Here is a 25,241-nt window from a genome sequence, read left to right on the forward strand (position 1 = left end):
ACCACTTATCAATATTTATGAGAGATAAGAGACTTCTATCATGAAACAAGAAAATAGGGTGCTGTTTTTTTAAACAGGGAACATTCAGAAAGAAAAAATTTAGTAGTTGAAATTATCTTCCAGAAAGTAGGGTAAAAAGGCAAAGAAATGGAACATAGAGAAAATCTTACACATTAGGATAGCAATAATAACAGAGGAAACAGCAGGGAGGAAATTTTCAATGAGTAACTCAAGAGAATTGTCTAGAAATAAAGGACTTGAGTTTCCATATTAACAGGCTCACCAAGTGCTGAATACAATGAGTGGAATTAGAGGTACATCTAAACATATCATTATGAAATTTTAGAACCTTAGAACAAAGCAAAGAATTCTGGAAGTTTCCAGAGAGGAGAAAAAAATCAAAGACTTAAGAATTAAAATGGTTTAGGATTTGGCAACAGGAGCCCTGGGAGTCAGAAGACAATAGAGAAAATTATTTCCAAACTAGAATTTTGTACTCTGGCAAAATATCAAACAAGTGTGAGGGTAGAAAATAAAGACATGTTTAGTTATGCTACAGATTTCTCAGGAAAGTACTAGAAATTGCACTCCACCAAAACAAAGTAAACCAAGAAAGAGAAAGACAGGGAATATAGGAAACAACATACCACAAAGAGAGACCAGGCAATCCCCAAGTTGATAGTGAGGCGAAAGTCAAGATTTACAGTGCTATGAAACCGGCACATGTGGACAGTCAGCACAGACAACAGCAGGCCAGAAACTTCAGGAGACCTTCATAAATAACAAAAGTATGAATTAAGAGTAGAAAATGGTTTTCTTCTAGGATGAGTATCTGGAAGAATATCTAGAGAGGCAGAGAACTGCTTTATTGTGTTTAAAAACAGTTTATCTGTTGATTCTTTAAACTATATGCATATGTAATTTTGATAAAAATAAATGAAGTGAATGGGGATTGAATGTAAATGGCCTAAATACCCCATTTAAAAGGCACCAGAGTGACAAGTTGGAGAAAAATAAGACCCCAAGGTGTGCTGTCTTCAAGAGAGCCATCTCATATGCAGTGACATCTATAGACTCAAAATGAAAGGATGTGGGAAAATCTAGCAAGCAAATGGAAATCAGAAAAAAAGCAGGGTTGCAATCCTAATTTCAGACAAAACAGACTTTAAGCCAACAAAGATACAGAAAGACAAAGAAGGGCATTATGTAATGGTAGAGGGTTCAATTCAACAAGAAGAGCTAACTACCCTAAATATATATGCACCCAACACAGGAGCACCCAGCTTCATCAAGCAAGTTCTTAGAGACCTACAAAGAGACTTAAACTCCCTCACAATAACAGTAGGAGACTTCAACACTTCACTGATAGTATTAGATAGATCATCAAGGCAGAAAATTAACAAAGATATCGAGGACCTGAAGTCAATATCGGACCAAATGGATCTGATAGACCTCTACAGAACTCTCCACCTAAAAACAACACAGTATATATTCTTCTAATCATCACATGACCCATACTCTAAAATTGACCACACAATTGGACATAAAACAATCCTCAGCAAATGCTAGCTAGAGCACTAAAATCATACCAAACCCACTCTTGGACCACAGCACAATACAAATAGAAATCGAGACTTAAAATTTTTTTCAAAACCATGTAATTATGTGGAAATTAAGCAACCTGGTCCTGAAATGACTTTTAGGTAAATAATGAAATTAAGGCAGAAATCAAGAAGTTCTTTGAAACTAATGAGAAAAACGATACAAAATACAAGAATCTCTGGGACGCAGCTAAGGCAGTGTTAAGAGGGCAATTTATAGCCCTAAATGCCCTCATCAAAAAGTTAGAAAGCTCTCAAATTAACAATCTAACATCACAACTAAAAGAACTAGAGAAGCAAGAACAAACCAACCCCAAAGCTAGCAGAAGACAAGAAATAACCAAAATCAGAGCTGACCTGAAAGAGACATGAGACATGAAAAGCCAGGTAAAATATCAACAAATCTAGGAGTTTATTTTTTGGAAAAATTAATAAGATAGGTCACTAGATAGACTAATAAAGAAGAAAAGAGAGAAGATCCAAATTAATACATCAGAAACGAAAAGGGGATGTTACGACTCACCCCACAGAAATACAAACAATCATCAGAGACTACTACGAACACCTGTGGCACACAAACTAGAAAATCTAGAAGAGATGGATAAATGCCTGGACATGTGTATACGTTTCCAAGACTGAATCAGGAAGAAATTGATTTCCTGAACAGACCAATAACAAGCTCCAAAATTAAACCAGTAATAAATAGCCTACCAACCAAAAAAAAGGCCAGGGCCAGACAGACTCACAGCCAAATTCTACCAGATGTACGAAGAAGAGCTGGCACCATTCCTCCTGAAACTATTCAAAAAAATTGAGGAGGAGTGACTCCTCCCTATTTCATTTTATGAGGCCAGTATCATCCTCATACAAAAACATGGCAGAGACTCTACAAAAAAAGAAAATTTCAGCCCAATATCCTTGATGAACATTGATTCAAAAATCCTCAACAAAATACTTGCAAACCAAATTGAGTAGCACATCAAAAATCATATCCGCCATAATCAGGTAGGCTTTGTTCCCGGGTTCCAAGTTTGGTTCAACATACGCAAATTAGTAAATGTGATTTATCACATAAACAGAACTAAAGACAAAAACCACATGATTATCTCAATAGATGCAAAAAAGGGTTTTGATAAAATCCAACATCCTTTCATGTTAAAAACTCTCAATAAACTAGGTATTAAAGGAGCATACCTCAAAATGAGAGCCATCTATGACAAACCCACAGCCAACATCATACTGAATAGGCAAAAGCTGGAAGCATTCTCCTTGAAAACTTACACAGGACAAAGATGTCCTCTCTCACCACTCCTATTCAACATAGTATTGGAAGTCCTGGCCAGAGCAATTAGGCAAGAGTAAAAGATAAGGGAAATCCAAATAAGAAGAGAGGAAGTCAAACTATTGCTCTTTGCTGATGACGTGATTCTATATCTAGAAAACTCCATAGTCTTGACCTAAAAGCTCTTTCAGCTGATAAACAACTTCAGCAAAGTTTTAGGATACAAAATCAGCATACAAAAATCACTAGCATTCTCATGCACCAACAATAGCCAAGCTGAGGGTCAAATCAGGAATGCAATTCCATTCACAATTGCTATAAAAATAGTAAAGTACCCAGGAATACAGCTAGTCAGGGAGGTAAAAAATCTCTGCAATGGGAATTACAAAACACTGCTCAAAGAAATCAGAGATGCCACAAACAAAAGGAAAAACATTCCATGGTTGTGAATCAGAAGAATAAATATTATTCAAATGGCCATACTGCCAAAGCAATTTACAGATTAAATGCTATTGCTATCAAACAATCGATGACATTCTTCACAGAACTAGAAAAAGCTCTTAAAATTCACAGGGAACTAAAAAGCTGGAGGTATCACGTTGCTCAACTTCAAACTATAGTACAGGGCTACAGTAACCAAAACAGCATGGTACTGGTACAAAAACAGATACATAGACAAATGGAACAGAATAGAGAGCCCAGAAATAAAGTTGCACGCCTGCAACCATCCGATCTTCGATGAAGCTGACAAAAACAAGTAATGGGGTACTGGGTATATACCCAAAGGATTATAAATCATGCTGCTATAAAGACACATGCCCACATATGTTTATTGCGGCACTATTCACAATAGCAAAGACTTGGAACCAACCCAAATGTCCATCAATGATAGACTGGATTAAGAAAATGTGGCACATATACACCATGGAATACTATGCAGCCATAAAAAATGATGAGTTCATGTCCTTTGTAGGGACATGGATGAAGCTGGAAACCATCATTCTCAGCAAACTACCACAAGGACAAAAATCAAACACCATGTGTTCTCACTCATAGGTGGGAATTGAACAATGAGAACACTTGGACACAGGAAGGGGAACATCACACACCGGGGCCTGTCATGGGGCAGGGGGAAGGGGGAGGGATAGCATTAGGAGATATACCTAATGTAAATGACGAGTTACTGGGTGCAGCACACCAGCATGGTGCATATATATATGTAACAAACCTGCACGTTGTGCACATGTACCCTAGAACTTAAAGTATAAGAATAATAATAATAAAAAACCAACCCCCCTCCAAAAAAAAATCACTTCATTTCTAATTCTCAAATAAATTCAACATATTTGGAAAAAAAAAAACAAGTAATGGGGAAAGGACTCCCTATTCAATAAATGGTGCTGGGATAACTGGCTAGCCATATGCAGAAGATTGAAACTGGACCCCTTTCTTACACCATATACAAAAATAAACTCAAGATAGATTGAAGACTTAAATATAAAACTCAAAAGTATAAAAACCCTGGAAGACAACTTAGGCAATACTGTTTTGGACATAAGAATAGTCAAAGATTTCATTATGAAGACACCAGAAGCAATCATAACAAGCAAAAATTGACAAATGGAATCTAATTAAACTAAAGTGCTTCTGCACAGCAAAAGTAACTATCAACAGAGTAAACAGACAACCTACAGAATGGGAAAATTCTTTTGTAAACTATACATTTGACAAAGGTCTAATATCCAGCATCTATGAGGAACTTAAATTTACAAGAAAAAACAATCCCATTAAAAAGTGGGCAAAGGACATGAACAGACACTTTTCAAAAGAAGACTTCCATTTGGTCAAAGAGCATGTGAAAAAAGATCGATATCACTGATCATTAGAGAAATTCAAATAAAAACCACCATAAGATACCATCTCACACCAGTCAGAATGATTATTATTAAAACATCAAAAAATAACGTGCTGGCAAGGTCGCAGACAAAGGGGAACATTTACACACCTTTGGTGGGAGTGTAAATTAGTTTAACCATTGTGGAAGGCAGTGTGGCGATTCTTCAAAGACCTAAAAACAAATACTATTCGACCCAGCAATCCTATTACTGGGTATAAACCCAAAGGAATATAAATCATTCTACCATAAAGACACAGGCACACATATGTTCATTGCAGCACTGTTCACAGTCTCAAAGACATGGAATCAACCTAAATGCCCATCAGTGGCAGACTGGATAAAGAAAATGTGTAATGCGCACACACACACACACACACACACACACACACACCCCATGGAATACTATGCAGCCATAAAAAAGAACAAGATCATGTCCTTCACAGGGACATGGATGGAGCTGGAGGCCATCATCCTTAGTAAACTAACACAGGAACAGAAAACCAAATACCACATGTTCTCACTTATAAGTGGGAGCTAAATGATGAGAACACATGGACACAAAGAAGGGAGCAACAGACACTGGGACCTATTTGAGGGATGTGATGAGGAGGAGGGAGTGGATGAGAAAAAATAACTATTGAGTACTAGGCTTAGTAGCTGGATGATGAAATATTCTGCACAACAAACCCTCATGACATGAGTTTACCTATATTACAATCCTGCACATGTACCCCTGAACATAAAATAAAAGTTTAAAAAATGGTGACTTTTATAGTAGCATTGACATGGCCCCATATGAATAAATTGTGAATATATATTTTCAATGCTTACCGAGGTTTTAAAAAACATTTCTAAATAATATATGCAGGTTTGCTATATTGAATAGTGATATACAATAGTTTAGTCATTCTCAAATGTAATTGGTACATATGCAATCTTTTTGGGTCAGCCAACTTATCAAATTACATACTAGTAATAATGCCTTACTTACCTTTTGCTTGGTAGCCCAGGTGAAATGATAAACCTGTTTCAATTCAGGCCCCAGTTATAGTAATTACATTCCAATCCTAAACTCTATCAATTTCTCCAAAAGGAATTAGATCAAAAGATTCAATAGCTTTCTCTGAGATTGAACTGGCTTATGCTACTGGTCTTTAATAAGTAATAAATAGAATAGAGGAAGCAATATTGCCTGCTTTTAAGTTTTTGAGCATATTTTCAAAATGAAGGTGAATTAATAGACTCATATTTTGCTCTCAATTTGTTTTTAGTGGTGGGCATGTTAAGCTTGAAGAAGATGTAGATCTTGGCTATGTGGAAGATGGGACACCTTGTGGTCCCCAAATGATGTGCTTAGAACACAGGTGTCTTCCTGTGGCTTCTTTCAACTTTAGTACTTGCTTGAGCAGTAAAGAAGGCACTATTTGCTCAGGAAATGGAGTAAGTATCCAGTACCTTGTCAGAATCTATTTCTTTTATATCACAGAAATAGATAGGACCCTAAACTATTTATTTTTCTTAATTATGGAAAAAAAGATTTTTCATATTTCTATTTGGTATATAAATACTAGTTCAATTATAGTTATTTGAATATTTCTGTTGTATAATCTGAGAAAGCCTGGGGATAAGGAAATGTATAATCTTTCTAACCAAATTCTCCCATCCTTCTTTTCTGTGTTACTATGATCTCATATAATATAATGCCAACTTTTTACAAGTGAACTAGGAGATAAATTTTAACAAACTATAATGGGATTTTAAGAAAGAGAATAAAAATTGGATGTGATGGCCACAGTATTTAAAAACGATGTGGTCTGGGCACTGACAAATCCGAACAGACTTGTCAGATTGTACACGCTGCTGTAGCCACACCAGCGTGTACAAGCTGAAGATAAGTCCTAGAAATAAAAACAATAACTTAGGGAAATGTTTCTTACAGATGAGTAGAAAAAAATGGCATTTGAAAGACTTTTAATTCTATTCTTTAAGTTATATATTCTTTCAGTTATATATCAGATAATGTGTATCCTGTACAGGTAAGTTTACAGGTTAAATATTCATCCTCTACTAGGGATAAAGTTTTGTCAGTTTCAATTAGGAATTCCTATACCATCAAAAAAGAGTTTGTTCTGTTTCTTTCAGCATGTGCTATGGCATTCTTTTTATTTTTGTTCCAGATTCTTTGCTTGAACTGTTGTATTATCCAGTTAAGATAAAGGATCCCTGTTTTGGAATTGTAAGCCTTCATTCCTGGTCTTTCCATGCTTGTCCTCAGGGATACTCCAAGAATTTATTTAGGGAAGTAACTAATTGTTACTTCTTGCCAAAGCATAGGAATTCTCATGGCATATAAGAGTAGAGCAGACATGTACTAAGTAGCTCTGCTCCTATGAAGGAGTCTTCCAAGTCTTCTTTTCTTAATCTAAGAGGATGTTAGGGGATAAGAGGAAAAGAATAATGGAATTTTTCTTGATCATCCATGCTAATGAATAAGCATGTCTTATCCATCTTAAGATTCTGAAACAAAACACAAGAGACCAAACATAGTTGTGCTTGGTAAACATTTGTTTAATTAATTAGTAAAAGAATAATCAATGCAAATAAATCAGATGGCAAATCAACATCCAGATAATTTACAATAATTATGCATAATATAATTATGTATTCACAATAATTATGCATAATTATATTTGGGGTAATTTTAACTTACAGCAACTCTATATTTGTGTCAAAAATTAGTATGAGAAAAATTAATACAAGTAAATATTATTTTTGTACTATATATCATGTAGTTAGGAGTGTGGGCTTGCAATCATATAGCCTGGGTTTGAATCCCAACTCTGCTTTTTATTAGCTGGGTAACATTGGGCAAATTTCTTCGCCTTTGTGACTCAATTTCTTCCTCTGTAAAATGGAGATAATAATAGTGCCCACTTTAAAGAATTGTGCGAAGAAGGAGTTAACTTGTAAAACACTTAAAACAAGACTGGGATATGGCAAGTGTTCAATAAATGTAAGCTATGCTATTTATTATGATTACTGTATACTGGGCATCATTGTCTGTTCTTGTCACTATATCGCTGATACCTGACATATGATATAGCAACTGATGCTTGAAGAAGCCAGGCGACCTGATTAAGGTCCCTTAGTAAGACCGGAGTGATATGGTGAATCAAATCCAGGCCTTTTGATTTTAAGCCTAAACCTTTTTCGTTCTGCATATTTGTTCATCTGTAGCTCTGATTGAGGCTGTGTTATAGTTACATTTAGATGTGGATGTATGTTATGTTCCTGAAAATTAGATCAGACAAGACAGAAACCCCTGTAGTAAAAACCTGTCTCAGGAGGAACTTTGCCGATCTTCAACCTAACTTAACTCTCTCCTGCTTCTCTATTCAAGGTTGTTTTGAATTAGATTTAGGTGTATATTCTGTTTCCTGAGTGGACTAATGAAGAGAGATTATTTTCCTATAATATAAAAAAATGGTGTCAATTTTATATGAATCTTTTTTCTATACTCAATTCGTGGGAGTTCTTAGTTCCCCTGACCCTGACATAGCTAGTGTCTACAGCATGGGTTGAAGTGCTAAGGTTGTATAGCCTTGTGGAACTTTCTTCTCAGCCCACTGCAAAACATCAGGTCTCCCCTCTTCATCAGACTTTTATTTCGTTTTGCTTCCTAAAAAATGAATAACATTTTTGCATGAAGACCCTTACTATGGAAGGAAGGAAACCTTTGTATTAGATAATTGACAGATGATTATGTTTCTGCTTAGCTTTTTAAATCTTCCTCATAAAATTTAAGTTAGTGAAAGTCAAAACAATAATTTCTTTGATTTTTTTTTAGATGTAGATCAATTTCTCTGTTAAAATTCATCGTTCCCTTTGGGTCAGTTGTTGGTCTCTAGGAAACATTTGCTTGAGGTACTGGAGGGAGAAATAATGTAATTAGTATTAAGAAGAACATACTAATAATTTTTTGGAATTACCACATTCTAAGCATATAATAATAAGAAATTAGTGTTTATTTTTCATGCTTCTGTACCAGAGAGTTGACATTTACTCTAGCTTGATTTTGGATCTCAGGTTTGCAGTAATGAGCTGAAGTGTGTGTGTAACAGACACTGGATAGGTTCTGATTGCAACACTTACTTCCCTCACAATGATGATGCAAAGACTGGTATCACTCTGTCTGGCAATGGTAAGTACTTAATTTGGTAACATTATGTAGTCTTTATACACAAAGAGAAAACTGCTCTCTGAAAACTTTTATTTGAGTTATTTTTATGATAATCAGAAATACATTCTCATAATAATGAATTATACAACTGGGGTCCATTTTATGAAACTGATTATGTCCATTAAATTGTAATGATATGTAATATTACGTATAACTTAGTCTATTTGATTTAGCCTTATCTTGTCCTACTTCATTCTGAGATTTTTCTGAGGCTGTCAATTAACCCTAACATTTCTTTCAAATGTGGAAACTAGTCATAACTCTTAATTGTGTGCATTTAGAGGAATAATTTTATATTTTTGAACTGAATAAAGAAGAAACAATTAAAGAATTGGTTTTAAAATATTTTAATATTCTTTATTATAGAATCTCATTGTTGTTCAACCCCAGTTCTGTAGCCTGAACTGGCTACAGTTAGTAATCCTGGGCAAGGTTCCTGGTGGGGCTTTAAGAACATGGATAAGAAATAACAGGTGCAGTCCTAAAAGCTAGGGTGGCCGAAATGGGGGTATAGAAATCAAATGCAGACAGTTGAAAGAACTTATACATTGGAGGCAAATGTCCCCCTTTAAAATATTTCATCATTTCATTATTGAGTATTCTTTTATACAAGTTAATGCTCAAATCCTAAAGTTCAGTCACTTTCAAAGGATGAGAAAAAAGGAATATGTTCATTCTAATAGTCCAGAAAGGGTAAACAGTTTTAGCTAATATGACTTTTATAAAGAAAATCATAGGATGATTAAGATTTTAGAGTCCCCAGTCTTAGCAGTGGTAGTGTGGAGCTTGTTCCAGTAATTAATTCAAAGACAATAATATTTAGATAGATGGATTTAAATGATGTGTCAAAAGCCATACCATTACTTAGAAATAAACAAGACTAACATCTAAGTTTATTGATCAATGTTAAGTCCCTGGAAAAAAAGGAAGGGGGGCAGACATGCTAGGTCTTGGAGTAAGAAAATCCTAGTGACCCAAGGAATCCTCTGGCATCTGCATCTGTGCATCCCACAGAGGACCTGGCAGGTTGGAGTCCACTAGTCTGCTCAGATGACCTAGCCCTGCTGTCTGACATGAATTCTGAGGGCTCCCAGACAGAGAGACTGCCACTACTATCATGGAGAATTGAAATCTTCTCAAGTAGCCCATGACTCCTGACCTCTGATGTGAAAGGATGCCTCAGGAGTGGAGCAGGCAAAGATGGATCTAAGCTACTCTGGATGAAAGCTCTGCAGTTAACCATGTGGCACAAATCATTATCAGCAAAACAGGCCTTCTGGTGTCAGAGCCAGGCCTCATTCAGATCAGCCTTTTCTGCCTTTGAGCCCTCATTTGAGGTTATTGACCAAGCCTTTGACTCATGGTGCCATTCTGCTGTGATGATCCCCTTAAAGATTATATCTCAGTCTGCCTGACAATGGATACTGGCACAACAATGCCATCACTGTGTTCTGAGCTTCAATCCCGCCCTGGATTCTGCCTGCCTGTCTCTCTGCCAGTGTGGTGCTGCCTCTCCTGCCACATCAGCTCCAATCCTCCAGCTCACTCAACTCTTTTTCCTCTGGGGTTTCCTTCTCTAGAATGCCACAGCCATCATTGCCCAGCCGGGGAATTACAAGCCCAGTGTTTCTATCACCTACATCACCTGGGCAGTAATCACAGAAGTCTGTGGACATGTTTTCTCCCTTAAGAAGCTTGTATTCACTTTGAGAGAGACAAAATATAACACACACACAAAACCGACAGCAGTAAGGACCTTGCGTTAGTTGTCAAAATGGAGTGATATGCACAATAACATTTCTAGAATTTCTGAGAAAGAGGTAAGGATCAAAAGGAACACAGATTTTCTACAAGTTCCTCCCTAAGTTTCATTACTCTTCCCTCTTTTAGTTTAATGACATCATGGTTTCTGGAAAATACAACTGTGCAAAATGCACTTGGACAAGAATTAAAAAGGACATTTACCAAACATTATTTTTAAAACAACTGATATGGATTGCTGAATTATGGTTGATTTTTTCTTTCCTTTGAAAAATACTCATTTTTGAAAACAAACAGTGTTGTTAGTGTGATGATTACAAAACTGAACAATAAAGTTTCAGAAAGAATTTTATACCACTGATCTTCCTTCTTTCTTTTTTTTCCTCTCAGGTGTTGCTGGCACCAATATCATAATAGGCATAATTGCTGGCACCATTTTAGTGCTGGCCCTCATATTAGGAATAACTGCGTGGGGTTATAAGTAAGTGAAATGTCTCAGTCTTGTTACTATTGAAATATACTTCTAAACATTTTGATTACATGAAAACATCTAGAAAGTTTTGTATCATTGGTTGAATATACTTGCAATGAAAATCAGCTTGGCTCAGCAGCCAGTCAATGCTTATTCTTGGCATGGCGAGAAGTGATAATAACATCATTTTTTAGATTTTGAGACAACTTCCTTCTATTGTAAAAGAACTGAGTATTATTTAAAAATCCTTGAAGTGAATTGAAACCAGTCTAAATTTGTAAAAACTGGTAAGTTGTAACTTTTGAAGAGAATTTAATAACCTTAAACATTTTGCTCAGTAAAGGCCTTCAAACATTGTAAACTTATTTATCTATCTAATGTGTTCAATTTTCTTTTCATGATTTATATAATCTGAAAAGAAACCAGAGTATTCAATTTCCTTTTTAAGTGCTTTAATCTTATGATGTGAAAAATTTCTTTGTATTCAAATAACTAATTTAAGTTCAATAAGTTAAAATGTAAATATAGTAAACCTTAAATTTTCTTTAATATTTCAACTTAAAATCATATTCTGCTGATCCTTGATGATGATGTTCCAGTCCACAGGCCTGGGGTTTTTCTCCATTTGGAAGGCCTGCAGCTTGTGCTAGGCATTCTGGGCATTACCTCATTTCATAGCACATTTTTCCTCATGGATCAAACTTAGGTAACTCAAAGTTTTGGGAATTAGAATCAAAATTTTAGACTTTTACCCCATGCCTTTTAATGGACTCGCCTTTGTTCCATAAGTTAATATATGTCAAACACTCAAAGTAGTACCTGGCCCACAGTAAGCACTATGTAATTGTTTGCTATTATTATTATCACTTAACATGGTCTTAAACCAATTGCACCAAAGGAAACATCTTTATAGTGTACATGGTAATTGCTTGTGAGGTCAAAACCATCAAAGAGTTTCTTTGGCTAAAAAGGGAGAGCAGTTAGTTTACTGGCAGGATAAGCTTTGTATGCTGCAAGCATTAATAATACAGGCATTTGTGGAAGACTATATATTAATGAGTAGCGCAGAGAGCATATTACAGTTTGGCAAAACATTACAGTTTGACATGGCATGTCATAGTGAAGGAGAGTACAGCACAGTAGTAAGCTTTTCCCTGATTAAATGAGCATCTAGCCCTGTACCATGTAGTCTTCCACAAATTCTTGTATCATTAATGCTTGTAGCATACAAAACTTATCCTGGCAGTAAACTATTGCTCTCCCTTTTCAGCTAAATAAACTCTTTCATAATTTTGACCTCACAAGCAATTGCCATATATACTTACAAAGGTGTTACCTTTGGCGCAGTTGGCTTAAGACCATGTTAGGTGATAATAATAAGTTCATAGCAGATGCTTAAAACCTATGGGCCTCTTTGGTGCGCAGGTTACTGGGTGTATTTCACCTCAGCATAACATTTGGAGTTATCAAATCATATATCTGATAGGAAGGCTTCTCTTTTTGTCATTTGATTTCTCCTCACACCAGAAGCAAATTAGCTCTGTGTTGGAACCACACCATTTCTCCAACTTAATGCATGATTTAAGTAGTAATTGTTATCACAAGCATTATTGTGTTGAAGTAGCTCAGTTGTTTCATTTGGCTGTGTGAAAATGGAAAGAAAAAATTGTTCCTTCTGGAGTGTGTGATTTTCTGCCACCTAGTGATGGAAGTAGATATTTCATTTTTACAATCTTGGAAAAACCTACCTTTTAGAAACCTAAACGCTCATATTACTTATTAAATTATGTGTCTATTTGCCTTTATTGATTAGAATGAAAATCACTTTTTTTCTGCAGGTGACTTCTTATTTTTATGGCATTCTTTTGAGATCTGTTCATTCCTGAATATATACACTTTGCAACTTTAATAAGATCCACTTAGCTGGAAACTCATTTAAGTTGATTTTAGCTTAAGGAAAAAGACAAACCTTGTGCATACTACAGTATCTTCTTTATAAATAACTAGCCCAAATAGCTAAAGTTTTAATGTTTCTAAAATTATTCAGAATATGTTTAGGAATATAGTGGGAATGTAGATATTTTAATAGAGGAATTAAATTCATGAATATGATGTTTTACTTATTCTATTTGCAATTTAAAACCACATTTAGAACCTGAGAACTCATTTTCTCATTAGTTTGTCCAGTTAAACTTTCTACCCCTTCTCCAAGCCTTGGGGTGGAGAATAGCAGGAATTAAAAAAAAAAAAAAAAGTAGAATGCTCATTTGGAACCGTATGGCTCAGGAAATCAGATTGAAGGAATAAAAAGCAAAACATGTTGAATAGAAAAATACCAGGCTTATTTTTCCCCCATCTGATAGTTTCCAGGATGAAAAATAATAACAAATTGGCACCTTTGCCGTCATGTGCCCGTTATCAAACGTGATATGTATAATGTGGATGAAATAGACTGGCAAGTAAAGATGTTACCTATGAAATCCATATGAAAACATTATCCTTGATCTTAGAGGAAGCAGCCCAAAACTACTCAGTTGCATGACCTTTCTAACGTGTCTCCAAAATATTAACACTTAATTATGTCAAGATAGAAAGTTAGCAGTGAACTCTTGAAAAGTCACTGGTACTGTACTACCACACCCTGTAGAGCAATTTTTTAATAAGATCCACTTAGTTGGAAACTCATTTAAGTCGATTTTAGCTTATGGTTAAATAAACACAGAGACTAAACATTGAACAAGTATTTCCAATGTGAAGCTTCAGTGAGTAAGTAGTAATCACTTAGGAGATCCTTAACAGTCATGAATTGACTCACTCCTATTTATCATACCTGATGAAATAAAATGTTCTGCTATTCATTTATATTCCCCTATTTGAAATTCTTAGGAATAACTATAGTTTGGGGTTTATATTCCATTAGGAATGAATTATAATTTTATTTCTGTAAAAAGTTATTTATATAAGTAACTTGATTCATTAATTTCATTAAGTCAATGTATGTTTGAAGACCTGTATTTGAAATAAGATTTACTTTAGAGCAGTGATTGATGTTGAGAAAACAATTACTCTTTAATGACTGCAGCATATTTATGTTTTTAAAAATGGACAATTGTTTGACAATATTGTCACTGACTCTTTGTTGCTTCTCCTGATGATGAGGTGACATTTTTGTGTGTGCATTCCCATTTTAATTCTGTAATTCAGAATCCTCTAGTGAAGACTTTTCAATGAAAGCTAGAGCTTTTATGTTTAGAGCTCCCTCTTGATGTCCTTCCAGAGGTAACTAACTCTTATGTTTCTCCCTCTTTCTCTTCTTGTCCATGAAAAGAAACTATCGAGAACAGAGGTATGTAATACAAATAATGTGAACATAAAACTGAAAGGTTTGACTCATATTAGCATTGTTGGAATTCATACATGCAATTATAATTAAGTTCACTTTGTTTTTATGTATGATAATCATACACTAATCGATTTTTCATTATCTTGAGATAATTTTAATGATGGTGCTGTGAAATATAGCAATTTAAAATAGATCTGTCATTTAATTTTAATGGATCTTTTATCCAACGATACTACAATTAGTGGAGTCTTGCTTATTTTTTAATAGTAATATATAGAGAAATTGATTTTTTCCATCTAAAACAAACTTCCTCTATGTTAAGGTGTCCCATTTGTTTACATTAATATTAGCTTTTCTTCATGTTTGTAACACTCTTATTGCCTAATACTTTCTGAGGGAATTTATTTATTACTGTTTTTATATTAATAATATCCATTCATAAGTGACAAAGTTTATTTGGGCAGTGTTGCTGTTGGGAATGTTCTAGCATTTCGTGAGCCTGTTTATCTCTGCATAAGGAATTTTTTTGTATTGATTAGGTAACTGCACATTTAAAGAAAGAATTTGCATAGTTGGAATAATAAAAATGCCTATATTCTTGAGAAAGTCAGACACCCTGTATAGCATAACCTTAAAAATCTATGTTTAACCAACAGCATAAAAAGAGATACAAAATGTTCATGTTGTTCTATAACAATTGCCTATTTTATCTGAATCTAAATTAGCACATAATATTGGAATGCACTCTTCACTTTTCCCACTTAAAAAGTTACTAGTGCTGTTAGCTATTGATAAAAAATATTAAAATATTATCCTGGAAACTGATAACCTAGACCAGGTCTTACACATGATAATGGTATTTCGTTCTATACTCATGGTATTTATGCAGATTCCTATTTACTTAACCTTTTCCATTGTTGAGTTGCATGCTTGTGACAGGTTATGAATAAGGTGTATAAATGTGGTAATTTGTCATGCTCCATCACAACTTTCATTTTTTTCACAAATCAAAAATTTAAACTTTACTCTTTTTTAAATAAATTAAAATTCCCATAAGGCTTTAACCATAGGTATCTGTAGAATCTGTATAAATATATAGTGCCCATGGGTTACCATTTGAAATCCTGGTCAGTTTGTGTAGACAACAGAAAATATTGACCTTTCCCTAGAGTGACTAACTCATCATTAATGGAAAAAGTAAAACTGGGACAAAATTACAATTTAAGAACAACCAGATTTCTTCATGATGTGTTTTAAACTCTTGTGTCCAAAAGCGCTTGCTTAGAGCAGGAGCCGCCGTTTAGGCTTTCTGTTGGGTAGAGGTTGATTGATTGTATTAGAAATCTAAGTTTTGTGAGTTTCTTTAGTGGAAAATAGAATTAGGCAAATAAGATTAAAAAGTTAATGATTCAGCTTCATTTCCACAGGAACTAAGGCTATAATGTAATTTAATATTGCTGAATATATGAAAATGAAAGTGAAATGTCTCATAGGCAACATAAGCAAAGCTAGCACAGTGCTCTAAGATGTGTTCTCATTAGGGATTCTATCCAGAATAAGGGAATTGCCCACACTTTAAAAAAATGATTAATATTGAAAAGTATGCACAAATTTCTTGTTCTAACTCAATATGTAGAGAGATATCGTTAAGAACATTTTCACATGAAGAATCTCCTTTATGTGCCTGATATAATTTCATGTCTCCTGGTGTTACTGAGTCATCATTTCATTGATCTGGCTACTCTTTTGGAATCTAGTCCATCATATTTTGAGAGTTGTCACATCTTCAGTGGATATTTATTTTATATATTTTGATATATGTCAACACAACCTTTTTTTTGTCCTTGCCCATAACTAATGAATATTAGGTTTGTACAGTAGGTCTCAAAGTGGAGAAATGGCAAAGAATAGACTTTAGATCAGGAAGTTGTGAATGTATAAGTGTTTTCTAAATGAGTTTCCTTTTTGAGAATATATGTTAGTGATTATAGACAAAGTGGTAAGGCCAACAGACCAAAGTATGCATTAAAAAATATTCAATCTTATAAAAATATCTATAGACATTCAAGTAAAGATCTTCCCAATTCCAAAATATACCAGGAAGTAAAATTAAGGATTTTGAGTTGTTATTGATTTTAAATTAGGTTTTTCTTTGAGGTTCCATGGTAGGGAGACCAGTCCACAAGGAATCAGAAATCTACTAGTATGTGGTATTGGAAAATCAAACTTTCCTCAACTCTGAAATCAAGTAAGGTTCTTTGTAATCTGTAAAGCATTATGGTGACGGGAAGTTATTAGCATGTGGTCTTGGAAGACTGTATTTCTCTGATCTTTGAATGAAAGAGGTGAATGCAGTTGTTCTCAAAGAGGAAGGCAGCATTCATTGACATGAGTGAGGCTCACACATACTGGTTGAGGTGGTGGAAATGTCGGTGAATGTAAACTTTTGCTTTGACACTAAATGCAAGACATGATAAGTATAATAGCCTGTTATCAGATTCTTAATACTGTTGTAATGGCTCAGAAGTACCAAACTGGGCATAACTTTCCAATTCCTGGAGAGGACAGGCAAGTAGTTCTGTGAGTGAATTTGATAACCAGATAAATTTTCTCTTCTGAGAATGAGTCCTCAAGGTTTTCAGTATAGAGAAGGATTATATTCTATGTTTTCTTGCAAGTTTGACAAACAGATGTGAAGCAGACCCATTTTTTTTTTCTTTTTGTTCACAAACTTTGTAATAGAAAGAAACCGGAAGCTCCATTCTGGGTCATAGTGAAGGCAGAACTCCACATATGTGCAGCATCACTTTAAATCTGCCAGTGTCTTATAATGGGCAGAATTGTGGAACAAAGGAGCTATAGCCTTAGACATTAGGTAATTAGAATGATGGTTATATTTATCCTTTCATTTAAAATATTCAGGAAGGAAAACTTCCCCAATTTTTTCAGTTGATATTATTGTTTATATTATAGCACAATTGCTTTAGGTCTTAGAAGCTATATGACATGTAATGAGAATTATAAGTGGATTTTAGTTTTTAGGGTAAGTTTGCAAATAGCAATAGAATAAGAAACAGTAACTGAACTTAGATACATAAAACATTCATATTTAGCTGAAATCTTATTCTCTTCCTTTGTCTGAGATGAACACACACCATTATGATTGATGAGAAATATAAAAAATAATTAGATTATATCTTTTTGATCTATGGTTTCACTTTAAGCAGAATGCCCTCCCCTTCCCCATTTCTTTTCTCTCACCTGTTTTAGCCACTTTATTTTCTACTTGTGAACTTCTCATCTTTTTTCCAAACCTTTCTTAGTTTGTTTTTATATTATTATTATTATTTCGGTGATATTCCTGCATCTGTCAATGTTACTTGGTACATATTATACAGTATTTCTTAAAACAGTAAAGTAGCAATTTAATAAGAGACAGCCCAGATGCCAACCAAGCATTGGAGAAATGCCTCCTTCAGCACTAAAGTTAAGAGTTGATTAAATGGTTTTTTCCTCCAACATTTTAAGTATGCATAAGAATTATTAAGATAAATATAATTCAGTTGATGCTTTTAGGAAAGATTAGACTTCTCTCATAACAGGACCATTAGCCTAAAGGTTTTGGGGTGATCAAGAAACAGTCTTACTTAATGTTTAAATTTAGAATGCTAACATAACAACTAGATGATATATAATTATGAACACATTAAGAGTTGTCTTCTGAAGTGGAATAAGAATAAGCAAGCAATAGCATAGTATTGTAGACCTGGAGAGAAATAATTGTATAAATTAGCTCCCCCAGAGTCATTAAGTTACAGGGGTTGATCCTTACCTAGAGAATAGGAAATACCTTCAAAAGAATGTTATTTAATGGGATGTATCGATTCAAAACACAAAATGAAATGCCAAAGTTGTACAGAGAAGAAAAAGACAACATGTAATTAATGTGGGGAGAGATACGTTTTGAGGGGGAAAAAAACTAGTTACATAAGTGTTTATTATATTTTGGCTATTGTTCACTAAAAATCATACATGTCTAAAATATTTGTATGTAATATGAGAAATTTGAGGTAATTTTCCCATTATAAAATTTAGCACTAATCAGGCCACCTACTGTGGTGATCACTTTTAGTTTCCAAAATTTGATGAAATAAGAAAGCACTCAAGATTTAGGAAGAAAGCCGTAAAGATAATAAAGGACTGGAAAAATAAGTTTGATTTAAAATTTTAAAAGGATCGTTTACTTAGTCATTTATGACAACAAATGATGAAAAGTTATTTTTTTTACCTTGGGGGCTTGATAGTCTCTATTAAAGCAAGAAGAATTAGCTTTGTTATGATATGTAATTAATAATTGTAAAAAAGACAAATTTCTAGACAATGAAGGATGTTAAACATTATTAGTAGTAGTAGTATTGTTATTGTTATTTTTTTGAGATGGAGTCTCGCTCTGTCACCCAAGCTGGAGTCTCGCTCTGTAACCCAAGCTGGAGTGCAGTGGCGCGATCTCGGCTCACTGCAACCTCCGCCTCCCAGGTTCAAGCGATTCTCCTGCCTCAGCCTCCTGAGTAGCTGGCATTACAAGTGCGTGCCACCACACCTGGCTAATTTTTTTGTATTTTTAGTAGAGATGGGGTTTCACCATGTTGGTCAGGCTGGTCTCGAATTCCTGACCTCGTGATCTGCCCACCTCAGCCTTCCAAAAACATTATTCTTAAGAGATCTTTAATTAAATTCATAACCTATCACTGACATTTACCATGTGAAGAAAGTTACATGCATTCCTTATGGAATTTTAGGGAAAGCCAGTGAATTTCCATCTTTTGGAGACTTTGCAGTGTGATAGATAAGAATCTAATCTGCTCAACGTAATGAAAACAAGGTGGTGCTCCAGAAGTACATTGAACTGAAACTGACCAAAACCCACAGTTTATGATATATTTAGCATTTAGGGTGTTTGGGCACTGTGTAAAAAATGACCATGGACTTCAGAGAAGTTACACTGAAGGGATAATAAAACGTGTTCAGTTAAAAACACAAAACAAAACTGGGCCCCATCCATTGTGAAACATAGTCCATCTACATCCTCAGTGTCAGCTAAGTGAGGCCTTACTTAATGTTTAAGTTTAAATGTTAAAGAGAAGGCGATTTGTGGGATAGAATACTGGGAATGGTCAAGTGTAGTTCAGTGCTCTTGTATAATAGCTTGTCTTTATTTTTTGTTTATTTTATTTATTTTTTGAGACAGAGTCTTGCTGTGTTGCCCAGGCTGGAGTGCAATGGTGCAATCTCGGCTCACTGCAACCTCTGCCTCCCAGGTTCAAGCACTTCTTGTGCCTCAGCCACCTGAGTAGCTGGGATTACAGGTGTGTGCCACCACACCCAGCTAATTTTTGTATTTATTGTAGAGATGGAGTTTTACCATGTTGGCCAGGCTAGTCTCCAACTCCCGACCTCAAGTGATCTGCCCGCTTCGGCCTCCCACAGTGCTGGGATTACAGGCGTGAGCCACCACGCCCAGCCTGGTCTTTAATTGACTTGAATTTGGTGAGGCACATCTCATCAGTTTATAAAGATTATCAGTAAAGATAGTAGTGATAAATGGGATTTGTTAACCATAGATATTATTATTGGAAATGTGTTCATGGGATTCTTTTACAAATATTAATGTAATACAAAAGGGAAGTTTTCTCCCCAAGGCAAAAACTAGAACTCTGATTTTATTGACAGCATTTTTTTTTCAAGCATTAATGGAATATTTTACTGATACAAGGTAAAATAGAAAATATTAATAAAGATTTCTTACAGGGGAAGATATAGCAGGTGTCATGTAACAATATAAATATGAAGTTTCATATTATTATCCTATAAAATTAATGTTTTATATACTGGGAAAAGAAAGAATAACTATTATGAGCTGAAGTCATTTACAGAATTAAAAATATTTTGGAGGAATCATATCAAAAAGTTATAGGTGGAATTAATCCTACATTACTAATTTCATGAGAAATTCTACTTTCTTTAGTAAACATAAAAGAGAGTAGATTAAATCACACAAGTTAAAATATGTGCTTCATACTAATTGAAAAATCTTTTTCAGATTCACAGACGTGTGTAACTAAATAGCATTAAAATAATATGAGAGTATTCAATCATTCAACAGAATGAATGACCAAGTATTTTAAACATTTACAACAATATGGCAATAATTTAAGCAAGCAAACACCTGAAAATGGCATTTTGGGGGGATTAAATTCAGCATCAGCAAATAATCAAAATTATAATGGTAAATAAGGAGAAACCAAATAAGAAAAAGAAAAGTTAGCAAATTTGTGCTTTTGCTAGAGATTTAATTAAGCATAGCTTTGTTAAAAATTCTCAGTCCAGCACTAGTTTGTGGCACCTCCAACAATAGTACTAAATAGAAAAGAATCAAGTTTTAGGTGCAGTTGGCTATTTGGAGGCTACACTACTGACAAATGACCAGATTAGCTATTGCAGGAAGGTTAACTGGGGGCCTTATCTAAAATTTTCTATCTGATTATGTTAGGAGAAGTAATAAAAATCTGTTCCAATCTTAATTTATTGAAAATCAGATGACTTGGGTCAATAACAGTGCAGATTAAATACATTTTCACTTGGGCACTCCTACTACAGTAGAGAGAGAGAACTAAGGTCACCCACCAACTACCTATAAATATACTTCTATAGTTTCAACAAAAATTCAGTTATTTTTTTCAACCTTTTCTTGCTCTTGTTAAATTATCTTCCTTCACATGTTCCACTGAACAGTTATAAAATTACTTTTTTGATTTAACTTTGAATCTTTCCATTTCTTCGTATTTCTGTTAAATGAATAATGAAGCTCTAAATTGAACATCAAACTCTAATAGTGATTTATTTGGATGAAATTCTAGAACAGTTTAAAAGTCAATCAGTTCTTTTCAGACCAAATCCAGGTTGCATTATGTGATGTTTAGAAATTATAAATAGTTTATTCACCACAAAGAAAAAGAAAGCTATGCTTAATCTGGGTAGGGACTATCTGTCCTAACACACCTTCGACATTTTTTTTTTTTAAAAAAGACAAAAATGCACTTAACATTTTCAAGTATAATGAAGTTACCATGAAAACACTCATATTTTCATATTTTTCCCCAAAGCAAGGCTTTATTCATCCAAATGATAAAAGACTTTTGTAATTGCATTTCTGGCCTCTACAGTTAGAATGACTTTAACTTGTCTCATTTATTGATAATTTTATGTGTTGTGATAGATTTGATTCATGTAGATCATTATCCCTACCTCTCTTTTTTCCTGAAATAATATTTGTATATGTCTGTGTTCATGTGTGTGTCTTGTTTTCTGACTCTGAAATGTTTATTATGCCTTAGACAGTTACCCCAGGGAGATTATGTAAAAAAGCCTGGAGATGGTGACTCTTTTTATAGCGACATTCCTCCCGGAGTCAGCACAAACTCAGCATCTAGTTCTAAGAAGAGGTCTGCTTTTCTGTCGCATTTTCAGATTTCTACCTGTTCCATCACACATTATTCCATTAGTCAGAACATTTCATTATTTTGCAGCAGGTTTGATTACTTCTTCCTTCTTTCTTGAATGTTAAAAAATAGTATCCTTTGTTCTTTGATTACTCTACTTCAAAATGCCATATGCTCAGAACCACTCATTATACAAATCAGGCCACAAAATCAAAACAAAGCAAACCAAACAATAACTCTGAATCTATATAGAAACCTCAGGGTTTTTCAGTCTTGCTTTATATGGCTTAAGAAACTATACGTAGTATTTAATAGTATTTAAATGGTGAGCTTTATGTCATGTTTGGTAGTCAAAGAAAAAGGTTACTGTCATGCTTCAATAAAAGCAACTGTTAAATAAATTGGTGATATAAGTGCTGCATTGAGTATTTTTTTAATTTTATATATATCAAAGCTAAGCTCGCTATGAAACAAAGATTGCTTCTCTGTGAATCATATATTTGAGTATTATGATTTTGCCTTTTTTGGGGGGTGATTATTTCTAGACTTTATAAGTTACAACTTAGTTGACAAATTAAGTGTGCTTAATTTTGCCTGAGTTTTATAATAGTACAGGTGGGATTAATATATTATTTATATGTCTTAGACACTGATGCTATATTCTTATTCTAGCATCTTAAGGTGTATGACACCATTTAAAATTCTGCATGCTTTGTAACTGCTTAATAAAATAAATGAAAAGAAGAAATAAATAGTTGGCATGTTTTAGGAAATGAGACCTATGTTCACATTGAAGGAAGCAAAAATATTCTTGTGGGAGAATTTATTTATTTAAAGTTGCCAATAAGAGTATAATGGACAGGAAAAAAGGTCTGGTAGCCCTGCTCATGCCTTTGGGCACATTAGCTACTTTTCAGAGTGAAGGGGAAGTTGCTAGTTTATTGGGAGGAAACATGACCTGTTCCGGAGTCCTGTATAGAGTGGATCATCTGTAAATATTCTGCAATGTCTCTCAGTCTTTGTAAATGTTAATCAGGAAGGAGAATAGAAGGAATTAGTGAGACCTGGGAACTCTACTTTATGTGGAACTTTCTTAAGCATGAAGGATAATTTTCACTTAGATAATGTAGCTTCCAGCAAAAGTAGAAACACTAGTTGTCGCCAAAGGAGTATGTTTCTACAGAATAATGTTTTAAAAAATGTATTCTTTTAATTTATGGAGGGCTTGTTGGCTAAGAGAAGACTAGGGTTCTACTTGAATTCTCTGATACAAATATTTTCTTGATAGAATATTAAATTTTAAATTAAACAACATGGTGAATTAGTGGAGAAATTAATGGTTTCCAGCAGAATTTCTGTTGTTCTTTTGTACAAAATATGAGTCATTCTGTGAGTAGCAAATGATGTTGAGAAATTCCAACCTAGGGAATTCATATGGAGTAGTTGTGCTGAGTTCCATTTATTTTCACTGATCAGTAGAAGGCTTTTTTTGAAATAGAAATTATTTCTATTATTATTCCATTAACCAGATTCCATTAACCAATATTCCATTAAATTATTCCATTAACCAGAATAATATGTGGAAAAGATTTTTAAGTATAGTGCTATTTTCTAAAGTTCCTATAAAAAAGTTTAAAATATCCATTTGAATAATTCCCAGATTTTAGAAAAATCTCAGTGGGTTATGATTCTTAAGCAGTTAAAAGTTCTTAAGATTTCTCTGAAGTATATGTAGCTTGTTAAAATTCTTGTGTGGTACAAGGTAGGTGTGTAAATTTTGCTTCTTTTAGATAATTCATTCAAAGATGGTAGGACACAAATAGCAGGTGGGCTCAATGGTACATGGGCTTTGTGAGAGGCACTGTCATGATAAACATCTGATTCAGTTCAGTTATTGAACAGTTAGCCAACATGTACTACACTTTTTTGGACCATATTTGTGGAGAAAAATGCCAATTCTTAGAAAATAATTTTATTACTTAAGAAAATCTAAGTAATGCTTTGATAAATGTTAACCAGGTTCACTTGAGCAAATCTTTATGTAATCTCTTGGAAGTCCATGTCCTCATAATATTTGAGTGGAAACCATTGCTTTACAATTAAGAAACATCTATGGTGGGACCCCATTATAACTCTGCTGCTGGGGTGATGCTGAAATACATAGTGAATTTGCTCTGTGGTTGCTGTGTTCTGGGGAATGTAAATTGGCTTGCATTGTGTCTTGATACTTTTCATTTATATACTATTGTAATGGGGTTCCATTGTATTTGACTTTTCTTAAATTGGATGTTGTGTAATTCTGCCTTCTTCATGAAGACTTTCATGTTCTCTTCATTCTTTCATTTCAGATTTTTTCTTTCTTGATTTATTTTATTTAATGCACAGTAATGCTTAGAAGTTTTGCTTACTGATCTCAAAACATTCATTTGGTTACATTTTTGAACAATTTATCAATATTTTCAATTTCAGGTCAAATGGGCTCTCTCATTCTTGGAGTGAAAGGATTCCAGACACAAAACATATTTCAGACATCTGTGAAAATGGGCGACCTCGAAGTAACTCTTGGCAAGGTAGAGGCTGGCATTCTGAATCTGTCTTTCCACACAATCAAGTTCTATATTCTGTGGCCCCTGGTTGTAAAGACTTTTATTTCTTTGAAGCTCTTTAGCTCTTCTCCCAACAGAGAGGAGAATATGTAGAATGAGAGCCTAGTTTTTATCTGGATGGGAAATGATGGGATTCGGCAGCACCAGGACACTAGACACTTTGTGAAATTTAATTTGAGAAAGCTGTACAGTGTGACAAACCTGGTGTTCCACAGTGGTGCTGCTTATCAATTACACCCACTTGAAATGCCTCGTAATTAGACATAGGGCAATCACTTATTTACATGGAAATCTAGCTCTAAACCGTCTTTTTCAGGTAACCTGGGAGGCAACAAAAAGAAAATCAGAGGCAAAAGATTTAGACCTCGGTCTAATTCAACTGAGTAAGTCTGAACCTCTAATGGAAAAAGGCACTCCAAGGTCCTGTGCAAATCGTGTCAAAAGTAAATTAAGCAGATAGTCAAAGAACTGTAAACCATGTCTCCGGTCTTGGTTTTGTCTTTTAAATTCTTTTTTGCCCTTTAAAAATTAACCATGGCT

At 34.4% G+C, this 25,241-nt stretch overlaps 1 protein-coding gene across 32 annotated transcripts in view; it reads left to right on the top strand.

The window, feature by feature from the left end:
- ADAM22 (ADAM metallopeptidase domain 22) overlaps positions 1-25,241 on the top strand; it is a 269,082-nt gene that overhangs the window by 223,113 nt on the left and 20,728 nt on the right. For 10 of the 32 annotated variants that reach the window (XM_057302900.2, XM_055114649.1, XM_055114652.2 and 7 more), the window contains 7 exons: positions 6,052-6,220; positions 8,867-8,981; positions 11,172-11,262; positions 14,582-14,599; positions 21,991-22,098; positions 24,565-24,665; positions 25,018-25,084. In XM_057302900.2, the coding sequence (XP_057158883.1) occupies positions 6,052-6,220; positions 8,867-8,981; positions 11,172-11,262; positions 14,582-14,599; positions 21,991-22,098; positions 24,565-24,665; positions 25,018-25,084 (669 nt within the window). Of the gene's footprint in view, positions 1-6,051; positions 6,221-8,866; positions 8,982-11,171; positions 11,263-14,581; positions 14,600-21,990; positions 22,186-24,564; positions 24,666-25,017; positions 25,085-25,241 lie in introns of all 32 variants that reach the window. The other 22 variants (XM_008976299.5, XM_055114651.2, XM_057302901.2 and 19 more) reach the window with 3 other exon arrangements.

Source organism: Pan paniscus, chromosome 6 (assembly GCF_029289425.2).
Source record: "Pan paniscus chromosome 6, NHGRI_mPanPan1-v2.0_pri, whole genome shotgun sequence".
NCBI lineage: Eukaryota > Metazoa > Chordata > Mammalia > Primates > Hominidae > Pan > Pan paniscus.